We start from the raw sequence: 21,915 nt of genomic DNA on the forward strand, positions 1-21,915 counted from the left end.
GATTCAAAATTACAAGGCTACGGAGTTGACCATTAGTCGTAAACCCAAAATTGGGTTGGATGTTCGATTACAGGTAGTATATATATATATGTAGAGAGAGAGATAGTTATAGATATTAACTTAGTCTTATTATGAATCGCATTTTTCATGAGAAAAAAATAATACGACTTAATGAGTATATAAATTCCTTTATTAAGCAAAAATTCTTAGAAAAATGTAATAATTTATTTATATCAACTTATGAAGAGACAAAATAGTCTCTTAATCTTTATTTTTTAACAATAGAATTGTTATTTAAGTACTATGCAAATTGTAATATATTTTATATTATTTTGAAAAAAACACTTTTTATTTTTTTTGATTAAAAAAAAGGTTTTTTTATTTTAAAAAAAACTTTAATTACAGATTTAAAACTTTTTCCTCACTTTTAAAATTCGCTAAATATAGAAAGCTTTAATCTGTAAAAATCACTATGTCAATAAAATTCTAAAATGTTTCTTTTCCTCAAATAAATAACTAAAAAAAGAGATAGACTAAACAAAAAATTTAAAATGCCATAAAATTTAAAACTGACATAAAAAGCAAACAATTTAAAAAGTATTGCATTTCTGAGAGCTCAAATAGCCTTTGGCAAAAAAAAAAGTTTGAAATTTGAAAAAGTCATTCTTCGAATTTTGTTATATTTAAAGGAGTGAAAATATCTCGTAAAAATATCGCGAGTAAAAATATCTCGTAAGGTACAGTTATTTTTGCATAAAATTTAAATTTACACTTTATACAATAAAACAGTTTTATGATTCAGAAAAATGCATTCAAAAATAATATCGTGCACTTTACTTTTTATTTATTTTAACATTAAAATAAGTGAACGAGAGTAGCTTGAAACGTAGAAGGAAGTACAATAAAAAATAGAACTTTAGTGATTCTTAATATGTTTCATAACGCGAATGTAAGCCTGTTGTTCGTCTAAAACACCTGTTAACTATTAATAATTCGATTATATGCCTACACTAATAAAAAATTATTGTCAAAACTACCAGAATATAGTAAAATTTACCGTGCTCCTGACTCTAAAGGAACAACAAAATGCTCGGTAATTTTTACCGATGGGCTTTAGGATTTTGGTAAAATTGACTATAAAATATTGTATTTTTTAAAAAATATGATAAAATTTTAGCAATTGTTGCAAAATTTGTTAAGTTCATTTCAATACTCTAGATCATGGCATGAAACTCATTTTTTCGGTTAAATTTATTTTTTAGTTTTGCATTTGTGTGGTTATAAGAACTATTTGATTTTGAAAACCAGAATTTCCTATAAACAATTACCATATCAGCGAGAAAACTGTTACTTAACGATTAGCTTCAATACAGAATCTTTAGATTTACTACCAGAATAATGATTTTTTAATGTCATTACTATACAGTACGTAATTTTACTATAGTTTCTTTCTCCGTGAAATGACATAGTGGGTGGCATTATATATATTGTTCTAAACCAGAATACTGTTCAAATTCAAGAGTATAAAATAAAGCATTCAATCTTTGACAAACACCAGCCAAAATTTACTTTAGAATTTTGGCATTTTCTAATTTCAGTAGCAGACTTAAGTGTTGAAAAGTAGGTTAAGTAAAACCGAATACTATTAGTTGGGATACATTTCATTTTTCCCTGATTTGAATCTTGTTTTAAGTAACTTCCGTTTATGACAGTAGGAAACTATTAAACAATGTGTAATCTTATACACATTGCTTAATAGTTATAAATATATTCAGAATAGAAGCTCTGAGAAAATGGAATAGAAGTTCAGAATTATATTTAGAAAAAATATACAAAGTTTAGAGAATCACCTAACACGGAGAAAAAAATTCCAATAAAATTACCGTACTGTAGGGTAATACTGATTAAGAAAAACGCAATTGTAAAAGACAAACAAACATAAAACCACAATTAATAACACTTTGTTTAAGCCATTCACTTGTTAATTTTTCCGTTCATATAGTCACGGTTTACCGAAAATTCTGATTTTAACTAAAAAGTAAATTTAACCGAATAAATTATTTGTATGCATGCGCTTTTATGTCAGTTTTAAATTTTATGACATGATAAAATTACCAAATTTGATCATATTTACCGAATTTAATCAAAAACAATATTTTATTGTTAATTTTATCAAAATCATTACCAAAGCTCTTCGGTATAAATTACCGAGCTTTTTTGGTGTTCCCATAGAGCCAGAAACGCGATACATACACACGCGAGTCATATAATTTTTTTTCTCAGTGCATAAATTTATTCAGATTAAATATGAAAGGCTAAGAATTTCAACTTAGACACGCATTCAAATTAAATACATAAAGTTATTGAGTTCTCATTGAAGCATATTAATTGCGCACCTTAAAATACTAAAGCATGCTATGAATATGCCTTAAATTTGATCTTACATCGACATGAAAAAATAAATAAATAAAACCGTCTTCAAAAATCAGCTGTTGATCAAAGAGAACATTTTTCAATTATGAAACCAAGCACATTGATAATAGTCAGAAATGCGTGTTAGCTCTCTATACTTTTTAACTAAATTGGTATACCTATTGGCCTGAAACTGAAATATAAGAAAAACTAAATATTACCTTTAAAAAAATTGCTGCGATATATAACAATTATTATTAATAAATTTTAGATGTATTGACATTAATATTCCGTTTCATCAATAAACTAATTTAAGAGTCTACATTAAGTACACTAATAAGTAAATACACCGTCAAAATGAGAGACTGTGATTTGAAATAATAATGATGGAACACATGTATAGTACTTTTGTCCTGAATCCATTTTCTTTTGTCAGAAGTGTGTTTTCTACAATAAAAAGCAATCACTGGTATCTGACAGGTACACAAATAATTTTCTCTTAGAGCTCTTTATTTACTTCCTGGAGGATAATATTTAACTCTCTGGGAAATGAACAAAGCGTGACAATGGAAATCTTAAGTAAGATATAATCTGTAGACATGGAAATATTTTCTGAAGCAATGTTTACTTCTCTCGCTCTTCTCTTCTTTCTCTTATTTAATAAAGAGTTTGTAAGAGAAAAATTGTATTTTTTGTTTATGTTTTCATAGTTTTAGTTTTTTAGGTTACATTTGTTTTGATTAGACAGGAATCAAGTCAAACTAAACAAAGGACTAGCAAAAATGCTTGTTTTTATATCCTTATTGTGTACATGCAATCTAAAAACCCTCTATTCAATTTCCAGTATTTTATTTTCGTTATCAGTGTATTAATGGAGCAACGTTAAGTAATAATGGAACAATGTTTTTTTTGTTTTTGTTAAATACGTACGGACTTTTGGTGTGTTTTAGTAATGTATTTCTCTAGCAGTCATTATTGAAAATAACAAATACATGGTCATTTTTAAAATGAATGTTGGCCTTAGTCATAACTATATGGTTACAACAATTTATTACAGATTTTATACAGCACACAAAGATGACAGATATAAGTGATCAAGAATTCATATAATATTATTTTGTAAGAAAATATATGTTTTGTCTTTCTATGTTTGGAGTACTAAAATTTCTAAATTAGTACATTGAATGCCCCACTTACTTGGAAAGAAATTGTATTCATTTCAAGTTCAAAGGAATTCGTCATAAAAATATCATTGCATAGGAAAAAAATTAAAAGAAAATAAAACTGTAAAAACCAAAGATCACAATATCAGAAGAATCACTGCTAAATACACTACAGCAGTTACAGACCTTCTTTGCATTACATGTCGCCACTGTTTTTGAAATGAAATCTATTTCTGTTCATTTAAAAAATTTATTGTCTTGTGGAAAATAATTGTTAGATATTTACTATATATTATATACTATATATATTTTAAAACTATATATTATTCACTATACATTATTCAATATATATACTAATGCTATATATTTGTTACTATTCATGCATCATAAGGAGCTCAAAATAGTTAAAAATGATATTTATAAAACCAAAGATAAAATATAAAAAAAGTAAAACTATATTGAAAAAAAACCTCACTCATAATTCGTAGAAGTAAACAGCAGTGCTATACGCTTGGAATAAAATAAAAGTATTTAACGATGTGCACGGTTATTAATTTTGTTTGATTATTTAATGTAACAACTTTCATAGAGTTAGTAATACATGTTTTCTCGAATTCCAGTATACTTCATTTCTATATATTTCGTGCTTTATTTTTTCATAAAGGTATATATTTTTTAACGATTTGTTTTTTTTTCCTTCTCAATAGAGCATAAAAGTCGATAGTAAATTACATGAATTCAAACCGTTAATTATTTCCTTTAAAATCCTAAATACTTTCAGAAAGATTGAAGCACTTATAAACATATTACGTATTGGCCATACATAAACGCATTTTGTAACGTATAGTTCGTAGCACACCAGATGGCGCTATCCCCTCTAGCCGCAACGGAAAAAACAATAACAATAAAGTTTCTGTACTGACTTGTATGTGTGAGGGTGTTACCCTCCATCCTCTTGTATCCTTCAAAATGTTATATAAAATGTAATGCCACGAAATATAAATATGATATGTGTAATATGTTTTACATGCTACATATAAATTGTTATTTTTTAATAATAAGTGTGATGATGGTTTAATCCCTTTGTGTCCTTACAATTTTACTAAACGAGACAGCGACTGTTTGCTTTAGTTGCAGAGAACTAACAGCCATAAAAAAACATCATGATCTGGAGTTTGAAAGTAAAGATTAAGCAAAGCCCTTGCTTTTTTAGACTTTTGGAGCTGCTTTCTATTATGTCAAGAAAAATTGCTTTGTTTTTTGCAAATATTGACAGTCGTTTTAACAAATAATTGCACAAAAAATTTCCGGGGAAATTTAGTTTTTGCTTTTTAATAAAATGCAATATCATTTGCTTTTTAATAATTAGCAACGTCAATATTCCAAAGAAAATATAAATAAAAATATTTGAATACTTTTATTATTTATTATGCGTATACATGTTTAAATCAAAAGAAAAAAAAATGTGTAATTTGGTTAAAAGATTCTCCGAATTTAGGTCTTGGAGTTTTAGGTACTTAAGTTTGTTTACTCCAAAATAGTATTTTGCATGAACTAAGTATTGTGACTTTTAAATCAGTTAACATAACATATACTTTGTTCATCATGAATAATTGCTTCTACTTTATAGAATAAGCACTGCTTAAGTTTATTCTTTACAAAATGAACTTTCACGAAAACATTTACATCACAAAGAGCAGAAAAAGAAAACACGTAATATGTATTCATAATATGGTGCATAATTCCATTTTCATTTAAATAGAAGCAAATGCAAGTTTCTTTTTATCGTCTTAACTTTAAAAATATATGAATTAAAAAAATTCGGGTTTTTTAGTAAACAAGTAAGTTATATCAACTTTAATGCTTATAGAATGGTTTATTTGCCTTTCTGGTTCAGTTGGATTACGGATTTTGTATTTTAATTTCTTGAGAAGTTTTAAAGATGAAAAGTACGTAGGATGAATCAGAATAAAATAAAAATGCAAGTATTTTAGATAACTTTCTAAGTTTGAAAAATTAAGAAAAAATTAAATTGTATGCTTTAAATGCTAAATATTACTGGATTTTTAAAATATTTTGAAAATTGACATGTTTTGCTGAGTAATAAAGAACATCATTTTGTTTTATTTAAAAGATTAATTTTACATATTTGAAAAACTAACCAGAGCGAGTATTCTGTTCATAAATAAAATTTTGTATAAAGTCAGGCACAAACAAAATGCTTTCACTTTAATTAGAGCAGAAAAAAATGGGTTATTTTCAATTATTATTATAATAAATACAAATATAAAAGATTGAAATAGAATTAACTATAAAAATAAAATTGAATTTTTTTGCACTTTAATTTTAACCCAGTTTTAACCCTGTAAATTTCTACTACTCCACACAATGCTTTGAATTTTTAATAATTTAGATTATTAATTTAAAATACTAATGTTTAAGCAACAAATAAATTATTGATGAAAATTATTTTGACGTGATTATGAGGTCATTTCTTAGAAACTTGGAAACACATTTTTTGTGTGAATATTTCGCTTAAATTGTAATGAAGAGCAATACTTTGCAATATATATTTGCAAAGCTCTTTTTTCAACGTGGCAAGTGAACCTTTATTCAAAAAGATAAGGTTAATTTATAAAAAAGTCACCACCTACGATGGAGGATCTTTGGTCCGTCTAATTTATTGCCTTAAAATAGATCGAAACACAAAGGCAGCAAAGAGTAAGCCTTTTCAATAACGAATACAGACAATTTTTTTTAAAAAATTTTTAATATTTTTTTAAAAAATTATTTAGGAGGAAAATAATAAAAAATCAAGTAAAAGATTTAGACTAGTTTTTAGTTTTGAGTGCTTCTATTATTATTATTAATTCTACTATTATTGTTAATTTTGCTATTATTATTATTCGCTTCACCAGTATTATGAATTTTATTTTTACTGTTATTATTAGTATTAACAATTATATTGCCATTATTTTAAATGAAACTCTAAAGTCAGTATCAAACAAATCGTTAGAAACTTTAATTGAAGGTCGGATCATATCTTATTAGACTTTTGTATTAAACAAAATCAGATGGTTCGATGATACTCAATAAATTATTCTCTTTTGGCTTTAGCATAGATTAGTATCTCTCTTCCCTCATTGATTTTAAGCTTACAGTTATCCTCCTCCTCCTAGCATCCACCTAGCTTACAGTTATCTGAAATTCTGTACAGCAATATAGTACAACATTATGCATTACTTCTTCGTGATTTATCAACAGATTAGGCTGTTCTATTTATCTAAACCTCATCCTCTGGTATTGTGACATCCGAACAAACATTGTCTTCATCAGTTTGTCTACAGTCATGATTACTACCTTAATTGATTAGCATATTTAACTTAATTGATATCCAAGACATAGCACAAAGTCATGACCCAAAGTGCAATACAATTGTATTGTAGAGCAGAAACAAATACTACTAATAGGTATAAAGATTTTAATTCATAAGTAAAACACGTTCATTACTCTAGATTGATTATGAATGTTAAATTAGATTATAGATAGGAATCTGTAACTAACATAAAATGAGAATAATTATGAAATATGGTTTTGACGAAATTCATCGCTAATATTTAAAGAAAAAAGCAAACAAACGATATTTTTTTAGATCAGTAAGTTATCACAGATAATGCAACTGTTTAACAACCTAATACTGCCCTTCAGTGTGACAAGAAAACTATTAATAGATATAGTTATTTTTACAGTACAATAGCAAAAATTTTTTTGTTATTGCACTGTAAAATAGTAGATATTCAAATTTTATGAAATTTTCTTTGTTTTTGACGAAATCGTTTCCTGGTATATGGTTCGATCAAAGATTCTATCAAAGTGACGAAATAACTATTGTCACTTTTTCAAAGAAACGAAATTCATCAAAATTAAAAAAAAAAAATATTTCGTCATTCCATATTTTTAAAAAAAATGAAAATAAAATCTCTTAGAGCCTAAGTTTTTTTCTAGTAATCATTTTAAATTTGGGCACTATATAGGTGAATAAAAGTTACCCAAACAACACAAGAAGAACAAATAGTAGCACAAACATAAGAAGGCCGGTCAGCTTGTTTCGTCAATTTTTCTTCGATCGTCTACTCTTTATTCTAGTTTCGTCATTCTAGTTAACAATCTCCCACGGTGCACTATGTTTCGAGTTGATAAAACATTTTCGTCGATATTTGAGAGTTCAAGTTTCGTCACAAATCAATCACGTGATTCAGTGATGAAATGGTTCCCAAAACCATCAAAATACATCTCAAGAATCACTGAATCGTCAATATTGAGAGTATTATTCCTGAGAGTGTGCTAAAAGTCATTTAACTTCAGAAATACTAGTGTCTCAGTGTATTATTACTTATCACAAGCTAACCCCAGTGTACGGAACGATAGCATTTTTGATCCTTTCTATAAGAAATAATTATCAGTTTTTTCCTTAAAAACACTTATTCATAAAAGATTGAATTTAAATAAACAATTCTACTGCTGTAGATTAATGTAAAATATTTTCAATTAAAATGTCAGGTAAACTTTTAACTAGATAAGATTAAAAATAACAATAAAGTAAAAGATCATTTTAAATTATTTAGTTATCAAAAGTTTACAGTAAAAAACTTCATCTATTTAAAGCTTTATCAAACATCAGAACATAAAATTGCCGCTATTTGTTTTGGATTGTTGTTCATAACTTGTCATTTTATATTCCAGTTTAGTTGGACTCGTGTTATTGTCTAAGTCATAAAGCAGAGATTTTATGATCTTCCAAAACGTGATTATGGTATAGTTTCGCTGTTTCTTTAATGACATTGAAATAAAGAAAAATGGAAAACTTATGTATCCTATTTTAAAATTTTTTTTTGCTCGAGTGCAAAAACTTTTTATATTATGTGTAAGATAATGAAGTTAAACAGTTAGTGAGTCAAGTAAAAATGGAAGTATGTGAAATTATTGATGACAGATTGATAAAAATGGATTTTTATATGATTGATAAAGACATTGTATGATATTTATTGTTAAGTAAAATTTAAACATTTTCTTCAAAATATAGATTTATGAGTACTATTAATAATTTAATCCAATTGTATTAAAGAAAACTTAACCTTTTGCTAAATTTTGCATTATTTGTTGTTTTGATCAAAGATAAATTCCATAATTACAAATAATAATAACTTAAATAACTAGAAGAAATCATTGCGAACTTTTTGCAACAAGCACTTAATAGTTTCATTTAACAGTTAACTAAACTAAACTCAGCGGCGTGACAGCCCATAGAGGGCCAGGGCCTACTGTGCACATCTCAGTTTTCTTGACCTTGGGCTCTGGGGTGCAGGAGCAGATGTTCTAGTCAGGTGGTCAGCCGAACGCGGAACCCCCAGTGTTTAGTTCCCAAGCATGCTTGTACTCATTTATCGACCCACTGAAGGGATGAAAGGCTGAGTCAACCTTGCCCGGTCCGAGGATCGAACAAGGGACCTGTGGCACGACAGCGAGAAGTGATTTTGCATACTACTGAGATATTTTGCAACTGCAGTAGGTCCTACTTAAAGCGAAATCGAATTTAACAAGATTTAGAATTTTGCGAGGAAAATTGACCATTTCGTTTGGCGCAATGCTATTAATGTATTAGAATGTGCCTTTTAAATGATGATTTTTTCTCCTTTTTCAAATCTAACGAGAATAAATATAATGAAAGTATGAAATGATAATCCAAATAATGAAAAACAAGACATGCAAATGAATACAGTCATTTTAAAGAGAAACTGTATTAAAAAAATCGTTGTGTTCTGGTGTGGAAATGGAACTAATGAAATTGTACGAAGTATAAATGATGAAAAATTTAGTGCATTAGGTGTTTAAAAAGTGTAATTAAAAGAAAGAAAATAAATAAAAGTTAAAGAATCAGCGTTAGAAAATATATTTTCACTTTCCAGTGAATATTTTTAAAAGTAATTCATTTGTAAAAGTTGTTTTTAATTTTTGGAATTAATTTTAAACTTGGATTTAATGAGGGAACAGATTTAACGAGCTTTTAGCATGTTCCCGAGCTTGTTAATTGCCCGTCCTACTGCATTGCGTATTGAGAAAAAAATAGAATATACCATGAATATACTGAATTGATCTTTATGAATTCAAAAATTATCGTACATACACCATTATCAACAACGATGAACATCTCGTAGGATAGTGTCATGATCATAATCTGTAACAGTAATGCCGCCATATTTTTCAACAAGGTTAACATTACAAACGGAATTTAAAACGAAAATATCAAATCCGATAAATCCGTCAGTGTTAACTTTTTAGAGTGTAACGAAGATATTTAATAATGTAAAGGAAAATTTGATAAATATATACCCTTTGACGATGCATGCTGTTAGAACTTTCTCGGAAAAAAATAGTGAAGGAAAATTTATTTAGATGTTATTTAAGATATTCAATAAAAGCAGTCAAATAATCCTAAAAAAAGAATCCATTCAAACTGTTAACTGTAATGTAACAAACTGTTAACCGCATTTTGATTTTTTTCATCAAATACGGTTAAGCAACCAGAATTTTATTCGTACAAGCTAGGCCCACCTTATATTGCCACTTAGTCCCAGCATAACAGATTGCTTCAATACATGGATAGTTTCCGGTGTCCTTCACTGCCCAATCGGTGACTCTGTATTATAAGATTACGAAACTCACATTCAGATACAGGTAGCAGTACCAAAGAGCTGCTTGACGTAAAAAATAATGGTACTTTTTATTTATCACGATAGATAGCACCATCAAATGAAATAATTAAGTCACTATTTTGGGGCCTCGTGGCGCAGTCAGTTTTTTGTTGAACCACTGACTACAGAAAGGCCCCAGCATGCTGGCAGGGCGGTATGTCCTCTGAAGAAGTACTGTTTTTGCTGACATGCTTATTTTCGTAATTAGTTAGTTTGATTTTATTTAAGTTATTTAAAGACAATTTTTGTTTCATGCTCCTCTTAGCACTTTTCTATTTTGACTTAATGCATTTAAATTTCGGTTTTGTTGAATTCCCTTTTTTATATTTTTATTTGCTAACCATAACCTAACTCCAATGTCCAATTAAATTTCATTTTTACTTTTTCAAAACCATGAATAATAATATTTGTAAATATTTACAAAACCGTAAATTTCTGTATCCTTGGTTATTTAACAACATCAGTTGTAACCGGGTAACAAATAACAACAATTAACCAATTTTAACAGGTGAAAAAGTTTCTTAACCGCAAACTTTATCGTTAATTATCTGCACGAACTGCTGCCGGTTACTTTACCGTAATTTTAAAATGAAAATTATAGCAGTGAAGCGTTTTACTGAATTTCTGATTCCTCTAGCATACGTAAAGTGTGTTTATAAGGCTTAAGATGCTTCAAAAGCCCGTTAAATCTGAAATTTATCACCAGAAAATGCAGTTTAGTTGGCCTATGGGGTCTCATGAGACTGGAGAAGCTCGCAATTTGCAATCTTTGATAGGTAAGTAGGTACTTTATTTACGTCACACTAGAGATGCACTATGAGCTTTCGGCGACGGTCTGGACAACATCCCTAAGGATGATCTGAAGACGTGCCATCACAATTATGATCCTCTGCAGAGGGGACGGCTCCCCTTTTTCGGTAGCTAGACGACCTGCACACGAAGTCTAGCATTTTACGGTAGAGCAGTTTAACGCGAACCGATATCGTGCACCCTCAGTCCCTACGCAGGCTGATAAAAGTGGTTACTGACCGCGGCCAGTTATGCTTGACTTCGGTGATCACTGGGAACCACGTCCTTATGATCAGTCCACTGCGGCACTGCAAACTCGGAATCGGAGGAAACCTAAGGGACAATAAGTTTAGACACACACATTCGCAAACACATTCTATTCGAATCTGATGCAAAAAAATATGAGATGAAAATATAATCAATACTTTTTTCAAACCAAAATACTTTTTAAGTGTACTTATGATATACTCCTTGGCCAATGGATACCGTGCTGTTTGTTCGCCAAGATATACTCTTTAGTTTTTAATTTTATAAAAATGCATTTTTAATTGTATTAAGAAAGGTCTAATCTGTAACTTTGAGAAATGTATTTTCTGCTTTTGAGAAAGAACAAAGGAACAATATATCCATGAAAAAATATAGATATTTGTATAATTGTTCTGTTTCCGTGACATTAGTTTCATTGATTTTTATTTTCAAGTTAAATAATTTGTAACTCTTGCATGCCATTATTGCTCACATGAATATATGGATTAGACTTGTCAAACTTATCTTACATTCAAGTCTCGAACTCGATTTTCGATATAGTGGGGTAATATTTAATTGGACGCTGAACGCATCGAGTTTAATATTGAATATCTATTATTCAAAGTTCTATTTATCGATTTTTTAGATACACCAGTTCCGTTTCCCAAACATTTAATTTTATCCATACGTCATCATTTTTTCAATTTTAAATTACAATTTGATTAATTTTTTCAATACCATCAAATGATGTATAAGTATAATATAAAAGAAACTAAAAACTGAAATAAAAAAGAAACTAAAAAATGGAGAGTTTTAAAAATTTTATAAATTTATTACCCAATTTTTCTATTTTTATTACTGCCCTCATGACACTCTCGGAACGTGCAAATCCTCATCAAATATCAAAATTGAAATGTGAAAAATAATTCTTCATCCATTGATCTAGAACATTCTTTATTTAAAATAAAATGTTCAGTGCTTTTTTTTCTTGAAATGACATAGAAGGAAAGTTTTTTAAACTTATAAGACAAGGAGCTATGATTTCATAAACGATATAAAATGTAAATTGCCATTTTTTATTCCAAGAAGTTACCTATTAAAAAAAGATGAAATCGGGATATTTTTCTCTTTTTTGTTGAAAATAATAGACAACACTTATGCAATCCACAAAAAATTCAAAAATGTTCACTTTTTTTCTATTTTCACAAAAAAAAGTTATAAATAATCGATAAACATGAATTATGCAATTTTTCATGAGTCGATATAGTTCCCATACTAGCTATAAGTGTCGAATAATGTCCATTTATTTTACTACGTTTTACATTAATATAATGTCCAAATGTATAACAATATCTCCAATTTTACTCCAATTTTATTTACGAAGTTGTAACAGTTTTTGTGCTAGGTGATAATAGTGAATAGACTAATGATTTCAATTGCGTTTATTTCAAAATCAGATTTTTTCCCCCCATTTTACACTACCTTAAACATGATAACTCATTTTGCTTATAAAATAATTGTCTGCAATTTTTCATGAGCGTTTATGGTTATAGCACACATGTTTTGAGCTACAGACTAAGAGAAAAAGTAGAATTTCATTTTTATGTATTTGTCTTTGCATGTTTTATCGCAAAGGCAAATGAGGAAATTTTTTAAAAACTTACTTTTTTAACTACGTTGATCCTTAACTCGGTTGTATATGCACTTGCTTTGAAGATAATAGTTCAAAACATAGTTGTTAGCCTTCTGAATAAAGCCCTCAAAGGATTTTTTTGCTTTAGGCGATAGAACTAATGCCTTATTTTTACCAAAAAATAACCATTTATAAAATAAAATAATAATTTTGTTCTAATTTTATAAATTTTTACACATAATAAAAGAAATAAATTAGTTTTTTGTAAATTTTATATTGGTATTTTAAAAAAATGTTGAAACTAGTCGGGAACCTTAAATAAATGTCATTTTATGTGCCAAAATTTTCTCACGGACAATTTAACTGATTCCCTTTAGTATTGCAAAGATTTTTAAAGACTTTTTTGAAATAGCGGAAGACGCAAAACGGCAAATTAATTTTATTTAGGCAAAACTTGTGACCTGTCTTCTGCCTAAACTGTTCTCATATTTTCAAAGATCGCAAAAATGCAAAACAACCGAGTGTAGACCAAGTGCTCGGCAAGTAAAGCTTTCTTCAGATGTTGCTCAAAAGGACAAAAACCAACTAACTAGAGAGAAGGAAATGAATCTGATTAAGAACGAATCTGCTGAGAATGAAACAGTTAAATTACACTTTTGGCCCTAAACTCGCAGCTTAAAATATCCTCAGCGAGAAATCATTTGTGTATTTAAGGTTAAATCTGCGAAGCATTAATGTTAAATCCTGGTGCGTTTTCTTGTATGATTTCGAAGCATAAAATATTGTCCTCATTTATTAATTAGATTATTTAAGGTCACTCCCTAGAGCCATTAAGATTGAGATCTAGAACGTGAAGATGAGATCATTAGATCAAAATCATTCAGAGTGGTCCGTATTTTTTTTTCTCGGTACATGAAAATTGATTCATTAAATCAAAAATAAACCAGTTTTCTTTTTGGAAATGCGAAGTGGATATAATATACAATGCAAAGCTTTTTATTCTCAACTACTACATCANAAAAAAAAAAAAGAAAGAAAAGAAAAAGAAAAAAAAAACGGAAAATCGAAATGACCTTATGCAATTAAATTTTTAATCAACGCCAGTTATTATTCGTTTGAGTTTTTCACAATGTAAATTCTTATGTAACTATTTGCCTTATAAATAATGTTATTTTCATGCATTATTCTTAAAATAATAGATGCCCAACCATTCTTTTATCTTTAAAAATTGAAGAACAAAAGTAATTTTATTCTTTAAGAAAAGTATAAATGAGTCCCGTTTCTAAAATAGTTTTAACGGAATTGACGTTCATTCTTTATAACACATTCTTAAAACACTTTTTGAAGAAGATTATTCCAAATGACGGATTCACTTTTATTTGTTTCCCATGAATAATTAAATTATGGCCAAGCCGATGACACTTAATCAGAAAGAAAAAGGTAACAAAAGAATATTTTTGGCTTGAAAATGACATCCTTTGTCATAATCTGGACAGATATGACAGCAAGAACTATTTCTTTTATACTTTCTCTGGCTAAAGGAAACGCCCATTGGGCTTAAACATTGTTTATCGTAGACAAGAAATTGAATTTTTTGGAATTATGATATGCCAATCAGGATTTAAAAATATCTGAAAAGTTTTGTAAAAGTATTCTTTTCAAAACAATAAATGAAACCATTGTTATTTTTTCTCATTAAATTTATACTATACTATTTTCGGTAAAATATTTTTCTTAAGCAAAAGATATTTGATCAATGAAACATGCATTCAACTTTCATCCGTTCATATTTATATCAACATTAAATTGACAATTGTTATGTTTCGTTAAATCAATATTTAAAATTTGGTGAAGGACTACAATATATTTGAACAGTTAAATACATATTAGTAAATTTATTCAAACGAAAATAATTTATCAGCATGACTGACACTGCAAAAAAGGTCCTGAAATATTACTGTAAATAGTACCGTTTTTCAGGATGCCTTTTCACTATAAAATCCATTTTTTTCCATAAAATTTTACTCTGCATTTTTTACATGAATGTTTACTGAATTATAGTGATTCAGTAAATATTACTATAAAAATGACGGCTTATCAGATTTTTTTTCTTCCGTAAAACTCCACGTTAAAAATAGCTATTACGGTAAAACGTACTGGCACCTGAGTGCCGGTACTTCTGTCCCTAATTTTTCTGTGATTGTTTTTAGAAAAATAATTGTAAAGAAAAATCTATAATTAGTTCTGTAATTAATGTACATATTAAAGTATGCATTTTTAAGCAATTTATTTTCGTAAGATGAATATGAAAATAATTTTCAAAAGATTTTTTAAAGACTTAAAATAAATTATAAAAATTAAAATGAATAAATAAACTAAACACGCCATCTTTGTTTTCTTCTTCAGTTAAATTTTTAGATAAGGATGTAACAAACGTAAAAAAAGCTATGAGAAATGTAAAACAGTCAGGAAACAGATAACTATTAATAGTTAAGTATGTAATTTGAAATTATGCTTAAGTAACTTAAAAACTTACTTCCAGGAATACTTATATAGTTCGATAAAAATCTCTAAGTTCTGATTTAAATTTAAAATATTTTTTTAAATCTATGCTTTATGACACCATACTATTTTTAAACTTACTAAGTGCTCTAAAAAGCTGTTATTTTTAATCTGTATTTTGAGGGTAAACTTTTTTCTTATATTATAAACTAGTAGACAAACACATTCAAGGATTTATTTTTATTGACCTCCTAGTGGTAAAAGTCATTTCTTTCAGTTTTTTCACACATAAGAAAAAGGTCTTTGACCTCTTTCACTTGTGTAGTTGTATAACAATAGGAGGTAGTGGCCTATATATTCCCTTACTTAAACATGAAAAATAATAAAACGAAAGAAAAGGGTTACGATAAATTTTGTTTTTTAACCATATTCTCACATCGGTTTCAAGATACATTTTTTACAGATCATAAATGTCCAAATCTATTCAAATACTTTATAAGCAGTTTAATATATTATAAAGCCTAACATATATCTTTAATTTTAAAGAAAAATAGGTTAACACACTTAACACACCCCAAGGTTAAAAAGATCAAACTCAAATTAATTTGGAAGGAGTTAATTAAAAAAACTAATAATAACTGGCTATATCGTTACTAAAATCAATATATATTTTTTAAAATTAGTGTAAAATGGACTTTGATATTTTAAAATGTATATTATTTACTAAATTCAGAAATCTCATTTTATTTGTATATGTCCCATTTTAGTTTCATATATACGATGAGTTTGAATAGTTTATTAATTTCATTAGATATGACCTAATTTTGAATTGTTATTTAACGTAATTCATTCATTAAATGCTGAAAAGATTTTCAATTAATTTCCTTACCAAATTGTGTTGTAAACTGTTAAAAAAACATGCGTTATGCTTTCATATATTTATGAATTGTAATTCAATAAATGTATATATCACAATATTTAAATAAGCACATAATTTATATTGATAATTATTTAAACTAGAAAAATAAAATATTATGCATATAACATGCCGCGAATTTTCCATTGAACCTTCTTTTTTACTTAAATACATAAAGCAAAAGTAACGAGAAAACTAATGTTATCTTTTAAAAGTTGTAAAAGTTAAAGAAGTTCGTAACTATAAGTATATGTATTTTTGTAAAGCAACCATATACATAACTCTACAATATAAATATTTAGAATATACTACTTTAAACTCTCATACCCCAAATTCAATTTCATTTGACTGAAAACCCTCCTACGCCATCCAAAGATTTAGCCCCGCTAGATTCCTAGAATTTGTATAAAAGCAGTTGTGTAAATAAAATGTTTTAGATACGAAGTTCTGCAAACATTGGCTATGTTTTTGTTTTCAAGTATATTTTTTCCTCATGTTTATTATTTGCAAAAACGCAAATTGATACTCTATGAATAAATAAGAACTTGCTAAACCTACTAAACTAAAATAAACATAAAAACAATGTTGATTATTTATTGATAGAGATTTTGTACTTTTTAAGCGAAAGTTAAATTTTTACATAGAAAATAATATAACACTAGTCTAGTTTTCTGGTAATGAAATAATAATACGATTCTGATTGTATAGCTATCGAAATTGAATTTTTTCAATCCAGAATCACAACTGAAAATAACACTAATTGAATGAAGACAAGGAGTTGTAGAAAAATAATAATGATGTTTTGCACGTAAATGTGATTTTCACTTTGAATTTTTCTCGTTTTTGAAGAATCAATAGACTGGTCGATTCGAATATTTAAATTTTGATGTCTGACGTGGAAAAAGTGACGCAATAATGCATTTCTAAAGTGTGTATGGAAAATGCTCATTGCTGCGTCCATACTGTAGAAAATCCGATTCAAATTACGATAAAAAGTTTCGACAATCAGAGTGCTGGTAATTTTTGCAGTAAAATCCTTTCATACCAGAACATGTTACGGAACAAAAAATCTAATATACTATAATTTTCAGAGTAATAATTACCATGAAATTGCTGCATGATTCTAATTATATAAACATTACGGTAAACTATTTGTGGTAAAATGCATTTTGCGGTAAAATGGATTTTACGGCATAATGGATTTTACAGTTAAAAGACGGTACTTTACACCATTATTTGATCCGGAATTTTTCATAGTGCAAATAAGACCGATATGTTGTTATTCTTGTTTTTAACTCCGAAAAGATAAAAAAAAAAAGATAATAATTATAAATGAATAAGGATTTTATCAATTAATGTGTATACTTTAGCATGTTTTGAAACCACCCTAATGAAGCTGTATGATTTAGACATAAATTGGAGGCGAAGTGTCTAAGAACATAATACATGTTCCCACATCTCAAATGTCGTAATGCAGTAATCCTACTCACCATAGTCAGAGACAATCAAACACCCGCTTTACAGTCCTGATCTTTCTCCATACGATTTTGGTGTTTTGTGCTTTTTTTTAAATATCCTTGTAAATTTGAAAAAAAGTATATAGCTGTCTTAATAAGTTAATGGACGATTTAAAAAACTTATGCATGCATATACAAATTCCTCTTCACGTCCGATTTACTCGGAATTGGAGAATAAGGCTTCTATCATACTTTTCTATATCACCCTATTTGTGGATAGATATTTTGAGTCTCTCCATGCCTTTCCTATTTTCATTTCAATTACATTCGTCCGGTGCCAAGAGTTTTTAGGTCTTCCTCTTTTTCTATTGCCCTGAGGGTTCCGATCGAAAATTTGTTGTACTTTAAATTTTTCCAGGTTCATGTAGAACGTGAACAATTCCATTTACGTTTTTTTAATTTCCAGAACAATCAGCTGACATCCATTTTGTTTCGCTTTTCTAAGGATTTCTGCATCTTAAATTTTATAGAACCACTTGATACACAAAATGTTTCTTCAACAGTTGTTAATAAGCACTTGAAGTTCTTTCATATTGTTTTTATTGCAATTATTTAAAACCTTATCTCTCCCATTTTATTTCTACGGTGCAAACTTTTTTTTGTATGGTATTGTAAATTTCCAAAAACATGGTTGCAACTATTTTACATGAAAGTGGCGTAGATTAACAGCACTTCACTACACCAAGAACCAATTTATAGCTCCTAGTGTAGTTTTAACACTGAGAATGTTTCATAACTCTTCTTGGTGTAAAGTAGCTGACATCATTTTTTAGTATTCAGTAGCATTGGAATTTATAATTACTTTAGACTAAGGTACACGTAAGAGTCAGCAAAGATATTTTTACAATACAATAACAGGCAAGAATCACTTATTCACGATGCATGGCTACACTAGATTTGAAAATAAAATTAGCTTGTAAATCAAATATTTACTCTGCTCCGCGAAAATTTAAGGCGAATTCCTATTAGGATTGGAAGAACAAAAGCGGATTTGAATTTTAAAATTAACGTTCAAAAAATTATACTATATAAAATTATACTTTAAAGAGATTTAAAAATTGATCTATAAATAACCTTATTATGCAACTGAAATCATTAGTACGTATTAAATGCCGAATTTTTATTATGTAGATGTATACTGCTTGGAGGACGATAACAAACTTAATCCAACTCGTCAACAATCAACTGACGATACCCAAAGTGTGCCAACATTAGGGATATCGGAAGCAAAAATAATTTACGTCTGGTGTGAATGCGCGTGAGCTTTGTGTAAGCTTTTCCTATCTACCTCAGTGGTAGATAGAAAATGTGCATTAAAACAGCTAGAAGGTTCCATACTTGGAGTAAAGTAACCGCCATAATGTTTGTTACTCAGTTTTGATAAACTTTATACTTACAGTACGATATAATACACGAAATTCCAACAAATTATGAATGAACACTCGATTTGGTGTTAACTTGAAATAGGTGCTCCTTTACGCAATTTTTTGGGTTGGTCAATATTATTTTTAAAAAAAATATTATACCACTTTTTTTACAGGATACTTTAAAAATTGCTTTAACTACTTCCTACCAACCACTTCACTTCTTTACATGTTATCAGGTAAACTTGAAAAAAAGGAATATGTATATATTGCACAACACTATTAATTTATGTTTTTTAAACCATTTCACAGCCTAAGAATTCCTTTATTTTCATTAAACGTCCAATTGTTTGATAAAAAATAAAAGCATAATTTAATTAACTCTTTTTTTTCTTTTCAGACAGAGCAACTGACATTTCTGTGGGTTCTATTCATCATGATTGTTGCTGGAAATAGCGCGGTGTTAATAGCATTGTCATTGTCAAAGAACAGGAAATCAAGAATGAACTTTTTTATTATGCATTTGGCTATTGCAGGTAAGCAAACTACCATTTTTAAATACTTAATGATATTTTGAGTTAAACTCATGGGTAACATAAGTCTAAAAATTACAATAATTTTTGTCACAGTACCATTCTATGTTCACTGTAAAAAACATTCAGTATACCTGAAAAGCGAAAATGGTAGCAACTTCTTAACACGAAAGTCTACTACATCAAACATCAAGGATAGTTCCTGGCGCAGTGAAACAATTAAAATATTCTTTTACACTACTCAGACTGAAGTAGTCGCCTCTATGTTTGTTATTCTGTTATGCAAAAATTTGTAATTACAGTTTGATGATACACACACGAATCAGTTAAGTTATTTTTATGAGACAGTATAAAGAAATAATCAATAATTTAACTTGAATACATACTCTAATTCGCAAAATAAAGTTACTTTGTTTATCAAGCTTAAGCATCGCACAGAGAGAATATTAAGACGAATTCGAATTAGGCTTAATAGAGCAGAAATATATAGAAAGAATACATTATAAAATTATTTAATACAATTTACAGAGATTTTCAGGTGTTTGGAGCCTTAATACGCTACTTAAACTATATAAGCTAGATTGGGTGTTAAGTTGAAAAAAAATCTTTTTTCACAAAATTTTTAAAATTGTTCAATACAAAATTGAGTTGGATATTGCATCACAGATTTCAATAAATTCTTACATATTCTATGCTTAAATTAAAATATGGATTAAAAATTTAAATTAAGAATTTTTAAGTTGAAAATATTCTATGCTTAAGTGTCATAGCATTATTAATTATGCCATGAAAATCTTTGGTAATTTTATTGGGCAAACAAACGATTGCCGTCGGCATTGGGTTGGTAGTCGTTATTCCAAATTGGATGTTGGTAGTAGTAAATCCAAAATTGGGGCAGCTGTTCAAAAATTATAAAATAAAATGAAATAAATATGGGACTCTTAAGATTATTTTATAATATAATAAAAAAAAAATTTCTCACCCACATTTTTTAAAAATTTTCTTCGTATTTTTGAAATGAACTTTAAAATGTTGTTTATGGTTTATTCCTTAACAGCCCTTTAGAACCAAACAACTTAAAGGAAATCTAAATCTTTTGAGAAATGTTTCAAGACAAAAAAAGCATTGCATAATTAACGTCGTACATTATTTAATCACTTAAATTTGTTTTATTTTTGAAAAGTGGCCATATTTTTTTTAAAAAAGAAGCTGTCAAAGTTAAAAATGCTGCAACTAGCCACTGGGCGGTAGTAAAATATCCTAATTTCACCCTAAAGGTTATAGAAATCGATCAATTTCTGAAAATTATAATAATTCAATTTCTGCAATTTATATAAAAAATAAAAGCGCTGAAAAATTGAAAAACAGCTTCAAAGAAACTGAAATTTTAATTGCTTTTACATTATAGCTCATTTTCTTCTTGGCGGACTTTTTGGTGGAACTAACCCACATTTGCGTAACATGGACAGAAAAACCACGAGAACCTCCCACGGTTAGCCTGACGGTAAGGGAACTCTAACCCATGTTTCGTCTTCCACTGAGGATATTTTACGTCAGCGCTGTGGTAGGTGCGAGTCGTGTTCGGAATTCGTATCAACCAGCCATCGCTGGGATTCTGGCCCAGTTCACCCTATGAGAATGCGAGCGCTCTATTCCCTGAGCCACCACGGTTCCAATGTATACTTTTCATTATTAGTGTTAATTAATTTATTCAGATAAATATAAGTGGAAAAGAAGTACTCCCATTAAAATAATATAGTTTTAACATCCTTACAAAAGAATAAGGTGATTTTAAGGTATATATGAGGTACAAATGAAGTTGAAATTGAGGTATACTGATGATGTTATTTTTGTTGCAAAATATGACCTAATTTTCAATCTCAGGTGTATTTTTTACACCTGTCAGACGTTTATAAATATCATTCCATTTCCATTTTTTTACAATCGAAAGCTGTAAATAAACAATTTTATAGGTATAATGATGAAGTTATCTTTGGTGCAAAATAGGACCTCATTTTCAAATTCAGGCGCATTTTTCACTCCTGTCAGAAGTTTATGAATTGTGTATTTTTTTACTGTGGTGTATTT

The 21,915-nt window shown here is 28.4% G+C and overlaps 1 protein-coding gene across 1 annotated transcript in view; it reads left to right on the top strand.

Annotated features, from left to right (window-relative positions):
* The window catches only part of LOC107450078 (cardioacceleratory peptide receptor-like), an 88,941-nt gene that overhangs the window by 40,209 nt on the left and 26,817 nt on the right, over positions 1–21,915 (top strand). The window contains exon 2 of the mRNA XM_071181697.1: positions 19,695–19,830. Coding sequence (XP_071037798.1) covers positions 19,695–19,830 — 136 coding nt within the window. The remainder of the gene's footprint in view (positions 1–19,694; positions 19,831–21,915) is intronic.

Source organism: Parasteatoda tepidariorum, chromosome 1 (genome assembly GCF_043381705.1).
Source record: "Parasteatoda tepidariorum isolate YZ-2023 chromosome 1, CAS_Ptep_4.0, whole genome shotgun sequence".
Lineage (NCBI taxonomy): Eukaryota > Metazoa > Arthropoda > Arachnida > Araneae > Theridiidae > Parasteatoda > Parasteatoda tepidariorum.